The sequence below is a fragment of the Podarcis gaigeae genome (assembly GCF_964106915.1).
Source record: "Podarcis gaigeae genome assembly, chromosome: 17".
NCBI classification, from domain to species: domain Eukaryota; kingdom Metazoa; phylum Chordata; class Lepidosauria; order Squamata; family Lacertidae; genus Podarcis; species Podarcis gaigeae.
Window position 1 is genome coordinate 40,476,883 of NC_139694.1, and position 15,759 is coordinate 40,492,641.

Below are 15,759 nucleotides of genomic sequence, written 5' to 3' on the forward strand. Positions count from 1 at the left end.
TTGGGAAGACAAGTTAGCTTTAATGTTCATGTTAGGTGGGGGAAAACTCTTCCAAGGATGCAAGGAGTGAGAGGTGTCCAGCTCACAGCTCTTCAGTCCACCTTCGCCATAAAGGTTATGGGAAGTCGCTATAGGGCAACTGCAAAGGGTAGAGCAGCCTGTATCGCGAGTCATGCCAGAGCAGCTTCTCTTCCAGGAAGGCAATTGTCTCCAGGGTCAGCACAAGGGTCTCGTACTTCAGCATACTGTGCACATTGAGACCTGTGAGGAAAAAAGACACAGGAGTCAGGCTGTATCTGTAATGAGACCTGGCCCCAAAGAGCGGAAGGAAGGGGAGCAATGGCAAGACATGACAAGACGACTAGCTGGGATGCAGGAGACAGGAAGGGGAAATGTCATAGTACCTGCCTTCCATCCAGAAGATCCGAGGTTCCATCCCCAGCATCTCCAGGTGGACAGCCTGGAGTGTTTTTCTTTTTATTGATTGCATTTGAGCCCCTTATAGGGACTGGCCTTGTTATGCAGGCATTGGTGCTCTACGGTCAGATATGGATATATTGGCTGCATGCAGAATGACATTATTCACTGTCATTGTTAGCACAAGTCATAGTAAATATCCTCAGACTGTTAACTATAAAGCTGACCAATTACCTTAAGAACTTGCTTAAGAATATGCCTTTGTCCTGTGTGTGCACGCACTTTACTATACTTTGTTTCTTGTTAAAACTACAGTGTAAGGCCAATAGTCATAAGCAGTAAAGGCTGAAGTAAATAACACCAATAGACAGATATGGATAGATATGTTTTGTGCACTGAAACTGCTGTGCTGTATGAAGAATTAGATACTGGGTGGGATGCTTGCCTGCAACTGCCTAAGCATCCTACTCCACCCAGACTAAGTGTGCAGTGAGTCATTCTGCAGAAGGCCCTGCCCACTCCCCCCAACCCCACTCACCTACGGCTGGCAGGACTGTGATGGTTTTAAGGCCTCTCGTTGCAGCTTTGATGTTCTCAGGTAAGTCATTGCTGGAAGCCAGAAAGGGAAAATTATATATGTTTTGCAGGTTCAGGTCCAGGATTTGTTGGGTACAAAATACTAGTCATTGTCCTTTACATTTTGGCTGGGCGGTATGCAGTGACCGGGAGGGGGGGTCCTCATTTGCCTCCCTCCGTACCTATCTCCTGTCCCTGCTGGAGTCTGCACTAGAGGCTCATTGCTCAAAAACTTGATTAGCAAAAGGGGCTTGAAGATTCGGAAGCCTCACCAAGATTACAACTGTTCCAAAATGTTTGCCATGAAATTGTGTTGCCACAAAATAGAAAATATTGCTATAGTGCCTTAAGAAATTAATGTCTTATAGCTGTTGCAGGCTAAAGCGCACTTTGCAGACAATAAATCTGTTAAGTCTTTAAGTCAGTCTGTAAGGCAACCTTTGCCAAACGGCTGCCCTCTGGATATTATGGACTCCAATTCCCATCATCCCTGACTATGCTTAGGCTGCCTGGGGCTGGTGGGAGTTGGGAGTCCAACATCATCTGGAGGGCACCAGCTTGGGAAAGGCTGCTAAAGGCATTCAAGTCTCTCTGCTGTTTCAATATGAAAGTGGTTTGCATGAATTTTGGTCAGAAGAATACTCTGTATAGGAATTATTTGTGGGATTGAGTGTAAGTATGTTTGAACACTTTTAAGGATTGTATGAAATGTATCTTTGTATGCTTGTATATCTGTAATATATGTATATTAATGATGAACTATTTTAACAATAAAAACTTATTATAAAAAAAGAAGAATACTCTGTATCCAACCCAGAGGCACAATGAAAAACAAGCCCAACAAATGGACTTCAATGAGGGCTTCAGGTTTCAGGGCCCTCTACTGTTAACACAGCAGTTTAAGGTAAAGGTAAAGGGACCCCGACCGTTAGGTCGTTGCAAACGACTCTGGGGTTGCGGCACTCATCTTGCACCTTCCGGGTCATGTGGCCAGCATGACTAAGCCGCTTCTGGCGAACCAGAGCAGTGCAAGGAAACACCGTTTACCTTCCTGCTGGAGCTGTACCAATTTATCTACTTGCACTTTGACATGCTTTTGAACTGCTTGGTTGGCAGAAGCAGGGACCGAGCAACGTGAGCTCACCCCGTCGCGGGGATTCGAACCGCTGACCTTCCAATCGGCAAGCCCTAGGCTCTGTGGTTTAGACCACAACGCCACCAGCGTCCCACTCAAGGTAATTGTGCCCAAATAAAAAAGTGCCTAACATGAGTTTGACCAAACTGCAAGAGGCAGTGGAAGACAGGGGTGCTCAGGTCCATGGGTCATGAAAAGTCGGATACAACTAAACAACTACAACAACAATCAAAGTGTCTAATTTCCAACCTTTACAAGAGATATGTTCTTGCATACCTAAACAAGCGTGCAACATTTATGATGAAGGGCATTTCAAACTTGGATGAAATCACAAGGGACGTGGTTGAAACTTGAGCCATTTTATGTAGAGACACATTCTGACACATAAAAGCTACCTAAATCCATAAAGCTCCAGTACCCAGTCACATGACTGAAGCTAATGCTATTTTTCTTGTTTTACATGACCAAAAAACCATCTTCCACCTTGGTTGGAAACCTTCTCCATCTCAACCTCACGGTCACTGGAATGCACCACGGAGCAGCCCAAGGCATGCTTCAGAGAACAAAGCAGGTTCCCAGGGGCCGGGCCTGATGGATCTTACCTTCACCCTGCGTGAACCAAACACTGAATGTGACTGCACAGTTCAAGAGATCAGTAGTGGTGGGTACTTCAAAGCAACTTGTTGGGACACTACTGATCTTTTTATTCTGGACCCCTGAATAAGGTTCTGCCGAACTCTAGGGTTCCTCAGTTTGAAAACCAATGGCCTGGATAAAAGTTGTCACAAACACTTGGGCCATTTCTGAAAGTGTTCCCGTGGCTCAAGACAGCAGCAACCTTTGGTCAAACCAACATCCTCCAAAACCAGACACGAGTGTCTCCAAAGCTCTGACCCCAATGACAGGCTGTATCTTCAGCCACCCCCCAAACAGAACCTGAAGAAGCCAAACTCACACATCGACAATCAGCACTGATTCTCCCCAGTGTCTGCAGCAAGCCAGGTCCATCAGATACTGTGGGTCAGAAGTTGGCATATCTAGAGAGTCTACAACACGCAGATTATCCTGCAGGCAAAGAGAGAAGAAAAGAGCCGAAGGAAATGAAGAGAAGCCTGCCTGCTAAGCTACTTCTCCCAGGGTCTTTCTTATGTCTGCAGCTCTCTTCCAGGGCACCTGTGAGGTGTCACAAAAGCCCTTCCTGAAAATCCCAAACAAGTGTTCGTAGCTCAGTGACAGAGCACATGCCTTGCATGCAGAAGGCTGCAGGTTCACACCCCCTTCCCCACCCTGTTAAAAGGATGTCAGAGCTGGAAGAAACACTGACTGAGTTGTGCAGAGCTACTGCCACTTTGAGTAGACAAAAGCAACTTGATGGACCAGTGGTCTGACTCAAGGAAAAGACAGCAGAAATAAAGCTTTCCTCAAATCCTTTGGCTTAACCCTTCAAATTATTCATTCTGAACTAGAACAAAGCCCAATTACATGAAACCTCAGTTGCAGGGATCTGTCATTTCTGCTTACGCTAGTCAGTAAGGCTACGTGCACATTGACCACTCTGTATAAAACATTAGCAACAACTTCAAAGCAGCAACAATAACAGCTGCCAACTCAGGCAGCCCTTTTTAGGGGAGAGAGAATTTTACTGCTGCAGCAGATGAGCAGTGGTGCCTTAGCCTACAGGCATTTTTGTTTGTCAGTAAAAGCAGCGGCAAGGGGAAGGGTTCTATTTAAAAAGACAAAAAACCCAAACTCAGGCTGAAGTTCTCAGCAGCAGCTCACAAGAGCAAGCATGGAGACAGAAGGCTGACAGTGAATCACTGGCAGGGAGGGAAGCCACAGCAGCTTGTCACTGCTGGAAATGGGAGCACACAAAAAGGGCAAGAGCACAGCATGCAGGCTTCACATGGGCAATGTGGGGAGAGGCTGCCAGAACCAGGAATACCAGAATCTAGTGCTGTTGGCCAGGTCACTGGTTTTTAAACACTGCTATACTCCACAACTGCTTTTCTCCACAGACCATCATATTTTCTTGCCAGCACATGGGATGCTTTTTGGAAGGATTCTGAATAAAATAATCAAATTTCCACACATCTCCTCTGTGATTATGGACTAATTAAAATAAATGTGCATTAAGCAGAGAGCATTCCACATATAGCCAGGGGTTTCTTTAGCCACATGTAAACAGGTAGGGCCAAATATAACATGGCAACACTATTTTAAATATATATATATATTTGTGCCAGTCTTTCCCAACTTCATGCTCCAGGTATTCCTCAACCATAACAAGGTGAGAGCTGCCATTGCAGGGTTGTGATGGGTCCCAAAAATTGATGTTTTTATTTTTTTACATAATTTAGTTAATTCTACTTGTTGGAATGAATGAAAAAATAAGGGGGGGACCAATGCAATTAAGGTAGTAGGGCTTAAAATGACCTCAGAAATGCTATTTAAATTATTTTGATCTTCTTAGTGTCTAGTCAGAACCTGCTTGTTCTGTTATGTTAGGAGAAAGGCACATAGAGGGTAAAAAGCACAATATTTCTCTATTTCCAAAGTAACAAATCATTCACTTTCATTAGCCTCACTACTATCAGGGATCAATATGTATCAATAATTTGATTTTAATTAATTTTATAATGAATGTTTTTAGAATGTTGGACTATTTTGATTGTTGTTAGCCGCCCTGAGCACAGCTTCGGCTGGGGAGGGCGGGATATAAATAAAATTTATTACTATTATTATTATTATTATTATTTTTATTACCCCCACAGGTTAATGAAGTGCTTTTACAAACCTGATTTGTTCCCTAGTTAGAAATCCTTGCAACCCAACTGTTCATATTCATGACTGTTATTATTCTGTGCAAAAAAAATGCGTTACTGTGACCCCAATTGCGTCTGCAAAGGACTGCAAGCAACCTGCACCCTCACTGCAACAGGTGGACAGACCTAATGGGTTCTTCAGATTCCCTATGTTACAGAACTGCTGTAGGATATACTATGATGATGTTGTTTGGAAACCCTGTAAGTACTATATAAATACTAAGTAATATGACTACTGCTAGACAGAGATATACAAACATAACTACGGAGTCCAGTTCCAGACCTTAAAAAAATAACCATGAGCCAACCCTTCGACCAGTCACAGCATATTACACTGGTAATAACTCTTTGAATTCACAAAGAATTGTGGCTGTGTGATACCTGTGCCAGTTTGGTTGTCAATGCCACCTTGAGTCCCAGGACACGCATTTTCATGGGGATCATGTAGTAGTAGCTGGTGGGACCACGAGGGCCACAGGCAACACCACCTAAAAGCAAGAGCCAGAGAAGTCTATGGGACGTTAGTGGGAATAAACACATCATCCAATCAATCCAAGAGGGAGAGGGGGATTGACAGTTAATGAAACATCAGAGGACTGCCCTCCCCGCTTGGGGTGCAGTTGGTTGGGTTTTATCTTCTAGGGATACTTACCCTATCAAAATTTCACCTCTTCCCCATACCATTTTGACCCAGGAGTCCTGGTCCAGGGATGACTTGTTAGTGAGGGGATGTTACCCCTCTATTGGGGAAGCTAGTATAGGGTCTGGGATTTCCACTATTGAAGGGCTAGGGAGAAATGGCGGTGGGGCTAGATATCACTATCGGCGAAGGGTTTTGAGATGCAATGATGCTCGACTCCCTTCCAATCTACACCCCATCCCAAGGGACGAGGGTAGGGTGAGCAGGGATTACCCACCTCCGTCATTGGTGCTGTGCAATGCCAGGTCCATAGGTAACAAAACCGCCAACATGCATGACTTTTTTGTTTCACAGGGGATTGACCTGGCTTGCGTGACAGAGACCTGGGTACGGGAAGGCAAAGTAGTCTCCCTACATGAGATAACACCCCCAGGTCTCTCTGTCCTCCATCAATCGCGGACTGTGGGTCGGGGGGGAGGAGTAGCATTGTTAATCCGGTAGGATTGCTCTTTCAGAACTCTGCCAGCACCGGCGATCTCCGGAATTGAATCTGTTGGTCTCGTGTGGGGCACCAAGGAGAGCTTGGCTGTCTGGCTGGTGTACCGACCACCCAGCACACCTGCAGCCACCCTGTCAGATCTGCTGGAGGTGGTGGCGGGCTGGGCCTTGGAGTTCCCAAGCCTACTGGTTTTGGGAGATTTCAACGTCCATGCCGATGCCGGTCCCTCCTCACAGGCTCTGGACCTAGTGACTTCCATGGCAACACTAGGGCTCTCCCAGTTTCTTTTGGGCCCCACTCATCAAGCAGGCCACACGCTGGATCTGATCTTTGGTGCTGGCATAGATGAGATCATGCTCCCCTCTGTGGAAGTGCCATGGTCTGATCACTACACTCTGAAAGCCAAGATTGACTTCCCGCTCCTCCCCTGCTCGGGTGGCGAGCCTATCTGGGCTCGCTCCAAAGGCTGATGGATCCTGATAGATTCCGTCAGGCCTTGCAGGACCCTGCTCCTCCTGACGACTCATTAGATGACCTTGTCGAGGACTGGAATAACTGGCTCTTGGCAGCCATCGATGAGATCGCGCCTAAGCACCCTCTGCGACCCCGTCAAAACCGGGCTCCTTGGTTTACTGAGGAGCTCCGGAAAATGAAGCGGGATCTCAGACAGCTAGAGCGAATATGGCGACGGACTCGTGAAGGAGCCTCAAGAACATCTTTTGGACACTTATGAAAGCCTATGAGATAGCTATGAAAGCTGCTAAGAAATCTTACTTAGCAGCTTCCATTGCATCCGCTAGCTCTCGCCTGGCACAACTTTTTAGAATAATTAGGAGGACAACCAAATTTAAGCCCAGATTCGACCCACAACTGTGAGGCATTCGTGAGCTTTTTTGCGGAGAAAGTCCTGTTGCCCCGCCGTGAGCTCCCTGCCAATTTAGATACAGTGACTGAACTGGAGGCCCCTCGACTGACTTCAGGTCCAGTGTTGGACCATTTTGATCGGATACTCCCTACTGATGTGGATAGATTCCTCCAAGTTGGTAGGCCCACCACCTGCCTCCTTGATCCGTGCCCGTCTTGGCTGATTAGAGCATGTCCAGATGTTGCGCGGACCCCCCCTGGTTGAAATTATCAATTTGTCCCTTGACACGGGGACATTCCCAGGGGAGCTGAAGGAAGCAGTGGTGTGTCCGCTCTTAAAGAAAACTTCACTAGATCCTTTAAATCTATCCAATTACCGCCCAGTTTCAAATCTTCCATATCTGGGTAAGGTAACTGAGAGAGCGGTTGCTGAACAGCTTGGTAGGTTTCTGGAGGAAACATCGGCTTTAGATACATTTCAGTCCGGGTTCCGTCCTGGTTTTGGGACGGAGACGGCTCTGGTTGCTCTAACAGATGATCTCCGTAGACAACTGGATCGAGGCGGGTCAGGACTGCTGATCCTTTTAGATTTCTCAGCAGCCTTCGACATGGTCGATCATGTTCTTCTGGACCACCGCCTCGCCAACATGGGGATACAGGGCATAGCCCATAAATGGCTGTGCTCTTTTATCCCTGGTCGGGGACAGAGGGTGGCACTAGGGAGGGAAATGTCGTTGCGCCACTCCTTGGTGTGTGGAGAGTGCCACAGGGCACAATCCTCTCCCCGATGCTTTTTAACATCTTTATGTGCCCCCTTGCCCGGAGCTTTGGGCTGGGCTGTCACCAATATGCTGATGACACTCAGCTCTATCTGCTGATGGATGGCCACACCGACTCGGCCCTGGACACAGTGACCAGACGCTTGGAAGCTGTGGCTGGACGGTTTCGTGGGAGCCGATAGAAACTAAATCCTTCGAAGACAGCAGTCCTATGGCTGGGTCGGGATGGCATGGGGATGAGGGACCAACTCCCTTCTCTTGCGGGGACCCAATTAGTGCCATTGCCTTCCATTAAGACTTTGGGTGTAATCCTTGACGCCTCCCTTTCCATGGAGGCGCAAATTACAGCAACAGCCAAGGCGACGTTTTTCCACCTTCGCCTCATCAAGCAGTTGGTCCCTTACCTTTCCGGCCCCGACTTGGCCACAGTGATCCATGCAACGGTCACCTCCAGGCTTGACTACTGTAATTCGCTCTATGCGGGGCTGCCCTTGAAGCTGTCCCAGAAACTCCAGCGGGTACAGAATGCTGCAGCGAGGCTCCTCACGGGGTCTCTGCCATGGAAGCATATTCACCCAGTGCTTTTCAAGCTGCACTGGCTCCCGGTGGAGTACAGGGTCAGATTTAAGGTGCTGGTTTTGACCTTTAAAGCCCTTCGCGGCCTAGGACCCTTGTACCTACGGGACCGCCTCTCCCGGTCTGCTCCACGGAGAGCCTCAAGGTCCATAAATAGCAACACCCTAGTGGTCCCTGGCCCTAAGGAAGTTAGATTAGCTTCAACCAGAGCCAGGCCTTTTCAACACTGGCACCAGCCTGGTGGAACGCTCTGCCTCATGAGACCAGGGCCCTGCAGGATCTGATTTCTTTCCGCAGGGCCTGTCAGACAGAGTTGTTCCGCCTGGCCTTTGGCTTGGAGCCAATTTGATCCCCTCCCCCCTTTTTTTTCTTTCTCCTCCTGTGATGAGGCTACATTTTAATATTTTAATGTTTCAATATTTTAATGTTGTATTTTAATCTTGTTTTTAAGTTGTATTCATTCAACTTGTTTTTATTATTGCTTGTTAGCCGCCCTGAGCCCAGCCTTGGTTGGGGAGAGCAGGGTATAAATAAAAATTATTATTATTATTATTATTATTATTATTATTATTATTATTATTATCTTGGCTGCACACTAACAGCCTTCTGAAGGGACAGTGTTTGGGCTCTGCTGACACAGCAATGTTTTGGGTATCTGCATCCCAGCCACAAAGGGAACAGCTACTAGTGTCTCCAAGGCTTACAGAGATGACATATAGCACAGTGGTTTGAGATGGAGAGAGAGATCATCACGCACCACCACGCCACAAAGGTGACCGGATACTGCCATGCCGGGCCCGTCCGCTGCCCTTCTGTGCCCAGGGTTTTCTGCCGCCACCACGCATCTCCGCACGAGTCTTTGTGTTGGCATAACTCTGGAAAATTAAGGCAGGTGAGACTGGTGTATGCTGCTCTGGCCAAACGCAATCAGAATGCTCAAAGTGCCGGGCACAATTTGCCTCAGTAATTCCTACAACAACCTTGTAAGATTGTTGTCCCCAAAGGTGGTAAGGGGTGGGGGCTGAAGCTGAGAAAGAATTGCTTTCTTAGTGGAATTCATGGATGTGGCAAAATGTTAAGGAGTCTTCCCAAGATAAGCAAATTGACTTTGGACTTTTAACTTCATTATGCAAAGAGTGGCCCTCCCTTTACCACTGCCTATTATTTTGCCCCCTTTCTCCCTGGCAAATTGTCTGCCCCAATTTTTCCCCTGCAAAACTCCCACTGAACAATGTTCTTCCCCATATTGCCCACTAGCTCCTGATCTTCCAATTTCTATACTTACAATTCTCTTAAAGTTCTTCTGCCAGATGGCCACTGTGTGTAGAATATCAACGCTGAGAGGAAAACACACAGACACCAACAAGAAGCAAGTTAGCAAGAGGTCTGGGAAATGGGACAGCACCACAGTCATCGTCATGATGGAAAGCAGTATGGTTAAAATGGTTCAGAATTTAAACACAAGATTTTTACACCAGTCCCTTTTGCCACAGTAACTGAAGCCTCCATTTTATCCAAGGGAGAAGATACAGCTGGAGGTGGAGGATACCAATTGAAACCTGGCCTAGGAAAGTCATGAGGACGTAAGATTTAAGATTTCAACTTCTGTTTTGGTGTTAAATGCTCCCTAACCAGCTTAGCTAATACAGGCAACTCACATTTTAGGCATGACTGATATGTGTGCAATCACACACATGCGCACGGTGGTGAACCCAGAAATGACCCAGAAATATCATCAAAGACGTCACTAAAAGGGCAGAACAGGAGCGGGGGCAGAGAGGGGTTTTTCAATTGCATGCAATTTCATGCAAGAGTGCAATGACCTGAAAAGCAACCCCCACACAAATTGGGAGTTGCCTGTAAAAACAAACTGAAAAGCCCAGACTCCTGAAATGACAGCGCCAAATTTCAGGAACTATTTAAGGCATCTTATCCCTATGGCACATGTGGACAGGCCCAGCCTGGTCTATAGGATTGCCAGGTGCTCAACTGAATATGATTCCTGAAACCTAAGATCTGCATGTGAGCCTTTTACGTATCGTAACCAATACTCCATATCTCTTTTCTGTTACCTACCCCCAACGTTCACCACCATTCCTTGATGCATGAAATGCTTTATGAGAAATCCCCACACCCACTTTTTGGTGACTGATGGTCACTTCCAGCCCATCTCTGCAAATGCCTAGTAACTGGTAATCAATTCTTACCGGGGCATTACTGCAAACACATCAGGATGCAAATCTGTCAAGCCCACGTGCCTGGCGTCATAATGCTTCAGGGACTCTACCCAGGCCTGAACAGGTGCAAGGTGTTTGGGGATGGCAATGCTGCATTTCCGTAGGATGGGCTCACTAGAGACTATGTCAGGACACTTTTCTAAAAGGAAACAAGGCGGGGGGGGGGGGGGAATATGTGCAGGTGTGATTTCGGGCAATCTTGCCTGAAATAATTTCTTTGAAACTTAAAAGTAAATTCACAAAAGCATCATTCCATATACATTTTTACAAGGCCATATGCACACATTCCTATTTTATTTATTTGGGACTCATTATTGCAAAGAAGAAAGGTACCCTAAATTGATGGTGTTCTTATTTATGTTTGACTCATATTTAGTAAAAAAATAAATAAAACCACACCATATTACTTTCGGGGTGCAACAAAAGTTAGTTTCAATAGCCAGAAACATTTGATTAAATGAAGAAATCAATAAAATACAATGCAATTTTAATTTTATAGTTAAATTCAAAACTTTACTTGGAAATTATTCTTACTGAAATAATTGTAAATATTTTTAAGTCACGACAACTTGATAGAATTGTAGAGTTGGAAGTCCCAAGGGTCATCTAGTCCAACCCTCTGCAATGCAGGAATCTCAACTCAAGCATCCATGACAGGTGGTCATCCAACCTCTGTTTAAAAATCTCCAAGGGAGGAGAGTCCACCACCTCTCGTGGGAGGCTGTTCCACTGCTGAACAGCCCTTACTGACAGAAAGTTTTTCCGAATGTTTAATTGGAATCTCCTTTCTTGCAACTTGAAGCCATTTGTTCGAGTTCTACGCTCCAGAGCAGAAAACAAGCTTGCTCCCTTCCCCATGTGACAGATATATGAAGATGACTATCATATCTTCTCTCAGTCTCCTCTTCACCAGGCTAAACATACCCAGCTCCTTCAACCATTCCTCGTAAGGCTTAGTTTCCAGACCGCTGATCATCTTGATCGCCCTCCTCTGCACATGTTCCAGCTTGTCAAAATCCTTCTTAAATTGTGGTGTGCAGATTTGGACACAGTATTCCAAGTGTGATCTGACTAAGTCAGAATAGAGTGATACTATTACTTCCCTTGATCTGGACTATTGATGCAGCTTAAAATAGCATTAGCTTTTTTTGCTACTACATCATATTGTTGGCTCATGTTCAGCTTGTGGTCCACCAAGACCCCTAGATCCTTTTCACATGTACTGCTAGTAAGCCAGGTGTTCTCCATCCTATATTTGTGCATCTGGTTCTTGCTGCCTAAGTGCAGAACCTTACATTTGTCCCTACTGAAATTCATTTTGTTAGCTTGTACCCAGTTCTCCAATCTGTTAAGATCATTTTGAATTCTGATTTTGTCTTCTGCTACCCTTTCCAGTTTGGTGTTGTTTGCAAATTTGATGAGCATCCCTTCAATTCCTTCATCCAAGTCATTTACAAAGACGCTGAACAACGTATAGCATGCATTTCCCTTACACTGTTTAAATTTAAAATGTGAATGCACTCAGGACAGTTACCATATTAACTCTAGCATGCTCAAAGAGCTGAATACATAAATGCATGTACTTTCCAGGGGTACTCATGTGAAAAAAAATGACAATATTTATTTTATCTTTGACTGCTAGTAGATCCATTCAGTATGCTGCTAATTACTTGTATTAAATGATGCATTTCTAAAAATGGAATGTTTTCCACCTCCCATCACTGTTACGGATCAGGCATTTCTAACACACTTGATAACTAACAGTACAAGTTTATTCATGTCGCATCAGAAGTAAGCTCCACTGAGTTCAGTGGGGCTCACTCTCAAGTGTGTAAAGGATTACAACCATTCCCCAGTGAGGAAGTTCTAATGTTCTGCCAACAATTCTCACTGCGCCTGACAACTGGCCATGCAATCTAGGACTGATGGAATCTGGGTGCCCTACAACATCTAGAGGCAACAAGTCTGTTCTAGTCATGAAAAGGCCTTACCTTTTAATGAAGCCACATCCGTCACACTAGCTGAAACACCAGGGTTGCCTAGAAGTCCTGTCTGGTTCGATAATGTACACAAAGGCTAGGGGAAGAAATAAAAATGGAGTAAGATATCTGAAGTTACCGACAGCTCAATCAAGATAGCTCCTGTAAATGGCTGCTCATTTATCACGGAGATGGCTTATGCTTGTATCATTAGACAGAATGCCAACCTGGTGCCACCTCTCTCAACTTAGCCCCAAATCCAGTTTTCCCATGGGGTCATTTGAGATAACCCTGTACTTTTCACTGTGCACCTTCACAGTCCTAATGAAATACAGAAAAAGGCTAGCCTTGCAGATGTTTACCAGTGGAATTACCAGTGGAATTCCACTAAACTGATGCATAGGGATTAGGCTGTAACTAAGGAATGCATAACTTTTTTATCATATTAATCCCATTATCCTTACCATCATCCTTCCTCTTTAACACCCCCAATTTCCCCACACTACTGAAATGTACATATATGCTCACTGAGGCAGAGGCCTGACATTTTTGCTTATTTCCTCTCTTTTCTTTTGCTTATGTTGCTTTGTAAAGTTCACTTGTGATGCTGTATATAAAAATGAGTGACAATACATTGATGCTTTTCGATACATGTGCTCACCATACTGTCAAAATGTTATGACTTTGCCCTAAACTCCTTTTAGTGGCACAGTGCAAAAAAGATAGCACTCCCTGAGGTCTCTGCCTCATATGTTGGATCTCCGAAAATGCTTTTGATGAGTAGTCCCCACAGACATCAAGGATGCTTTGGGTATCTCAGGACTGGAGTGGATTGGGTTTGCATAGCAGGTGGATGTGCTGTGCAATCAAGTGAAGACTCAGAAAATTCTAAACAGCACTATGCACTTCTTTACACAGCTGCAAGTACATCTGCACAGGGCTTCACCTTGTTCTTGTTCCCTTTGTGGCTATATTCACATGTATTGAGAACAACTGAAAGAATATAAAAAGTAAGATTCAAGGCAAGGCAAAGAAATTCCCTTTTCACACAAAAATAATGAACTTGCTGCTGTGATATGTGGTGATCAACACTTAACATGTTTTTTTTTCAAATACTCTTTGTTAATTTTGCACATAGTTTAGAAACCAATAAAGCAAACATAATGGGGGATGGTGAATCACATTTTGATGCACAAAAGAAAGAAATAATGTAAGTGGCTAGTGTATCTGATGCTTCACAGAACAAATACAAAGATAGGAAATGAGCTGAAAAGAAGGAAAAATGGGGATACTTAAAATATTGATATAACTACAAAAATAATACTGTCTTCACATATTACATATGTCTGTGAAGGCTGTCAAGGAGTGCAGCAGCTTTGCCCTGTTCATATATTCAATAAGATCGCTCCAAAACACCCCAAAGGCTTCTGGCTTAACCCTACCAGCCCTCTCCAATGCTGCCTTCTACTTCTGAACCATGGTAGTACGTGCTGCCATGAATAAAAAATAATAATAGCGTCTTCAATTCTACTTCCTCGTTTCCATAGCCCCCCCCCCAGTCAATGGGCAGACACAGCGTCTTGTGATTATGTGGCGTGAGGCTTACCAGGGCCCAGAGGGGTAGCTGCCCCCCTAATTCAATAAAAAATACTTAACTGAGGTTCTCCCCGCCAAGAAAACCCGGCCTAGGCCCATGCCAGCCTCCCGGCAATATTTTATTCCGGTTGGGGCCCCGGCCCGTTTCTATCCCCGAATATTGACAGCAGCGCCAGCTCGCCAAGTACAACCCTGATTTCATTTACAGCCCCCTGGGCGCGCGCGCGCGCTCCCGCCGGAGTGGCTTTTCGGAGCCCCCGCAGGTGGGCGGCGGGAGGGGAGGCCCCGCTTCCCAGGAGCCCCGCAGCTCCCTCGCGCGCGCCCCGGTCCCTCACCCGCCAAGCGCCTCCCCGACGCGGCAGCGACGCGCAGAGCCGGAGCATCACAGCAGCCCCTTCCGCGCCTTGTCCGCGGGCAAACACAGAGCATGCGCACTAAAAAAAAGCTTTCGTCCCTGACCGATGACGTCAGGCGCGAAAGGGGCTTTGCTTCATCGCAGGCGCGCAGGAGTTTTCATGAGAGTGAAAAAAGACGCCACGCGACGGACCCTTCCGCTCTAGGAAGGGCTTTCCCCACTTCCGCTTCCGGTGCTTAGCTGGCTCTTGAGTGTAGAAAGAGACGAGGGACAAGGCATTTCCGCTTTCTGGGGCCCGGAGTCTTAAGAGACGAGAAATCACAGAAATGGTAGACTCCTTTCTGGGCAAGATGGCGCCTGGTGACGCCTCTCCTGTTTGTTTCTCACCCGCAGAGCTTTGCGGGCTGCCTTGCGCAGGAGCCGCCGCCGTCTCCCCGGCTGCCTCTGGGCTTGTCGTGAGGCGAAAAAGGAAGCGGGGGGGGCGCTATTGGGGCCGCCCCTCCTCTGGACGAAGGGCGGAATAAAACCAGAAGAACAGAGGGATGACGGCGACGACGGTGATAAACGATAAGGAAGTGTGCTTAGCCTGCGAGGAGGAGCGAGCGGGGGCTGGACAGCTGCTCCTGCCGGGTGCGGAGGCGGCGTCGGACGCCCCAGCCTGCCTGCCTGCCTGCCCCCCTCCCTGGGAAGGCCAACACACACGGACTTGGCAGCCTTTATAAATACAGCCCTAAATACTTTCCTTCTACTCTACTGTTGTTGCATTTTGGAGGCTGTCCGGAAGGCACCCTCGTGTGTGACGGGTGTACTCCTTATTCATACCCCGAGTATTTAATGAGATGCAGAACACCAGTTTTCTCACAGTTCACAAACTGCCTAACACACTTTGGAAACTTACTCCCTTAATAGCACAGCCATAAGTGTCCACTCAAAAGGGAAAGATTCACACTTTCTTGCAGAAAACTGATTTTCTAGATCCATTCCAATCAGTTTTGGTACAAAAACTGCTTTGGCCACACTGTATGATTACCTCTGTCAGGAGAGAGACAATGGAAATATGTCCTTGTTAATTCTCAACCTCTTAGCTTTCAATACCATCAACCATGGTATCCTTCTGGAGTGGCTGTCTGAGTTAGGGGTGACTGGCACTGCTTTGCACTGGTACCAGTCCTAATTGGAAGGACATTTCCAAAGGATCTGCTTGTGCAGTGCTCTTCAGCCCCATTGAGACTTAAATGTGAGGTCTTCAGGGTTTAGTTTTATCCCTTACGCCACAGGTTTTCA

The 15,759-nt window shown here is 46.3% G+C and overlaps 1 protein-coding gene across 2 annotated transcripts; it reads right to left on the minus strand.

Moving 5' to 3' along the window:
- Positions 1–14,772, minus strand: MRPL4 (mitochondrial ribosomal protein L4). 2 transcript variants are annotated; one of them, XM_083719710.1, is made up of 9 exons: positions 14,456–14,772; positions 12,537–12,621; positions 10,516–10,684; positions 9,594–9,645; positions 9,066–9,183; positions 5,332–5,438; positions 3,084–3,193; positions 956–1,026; positions 1–261 (listed from the first exon to the last, which is right to left on the minus strand). In XM_083719710.1, the coding sequence occupies exons 1-9, from the start codon at positions 14,501–14,503 to the stop codon at positions 116–118; spliced, it is 906 nt and encodes a 301-aa protein (XP_083575836.1). In that variant the 5' UTR covers positions 14,504–14,772; the 3' UTR covers positions 1–115. The 2 variants fall into 2 exon arrangements, with proteins under 2 accessions (XP_083575836.1, XP_083575837.1); XM_083719711.1 differs by lacking the exon at positions 14,456–14,772 and adding an exon at positions 14,181–14,234.
- Between the last annotated feature and the right edge of the window lie 987 nt (positions 14,773–15,759).

Bases quoted from the DNA above. Each gene is read 5' to 3' on its own strand.
- MRPL4 (XM_083719710.1), bottom strand. From the start codon at position 14,503: ATGCTCCGGCTCTGCGCGTCGCTGCCGCGTCGGGGAGGCGCTTGGCGG. The intron at 9,646-10,515 runs GTAAGAATTGAT...TTTTCCTCTCAG, and splicing joins GTGTTTGCAGTAATGCCCCG to CGTTGATATTCTACACACAG. The intron at 1,027-3,083 runs GTGAGTTTGGCT...TCTGGCTTCCAG, and splicing joins TCAGTGCTGATTGTCGATGT to CAATGACTTACCTGAGAACA.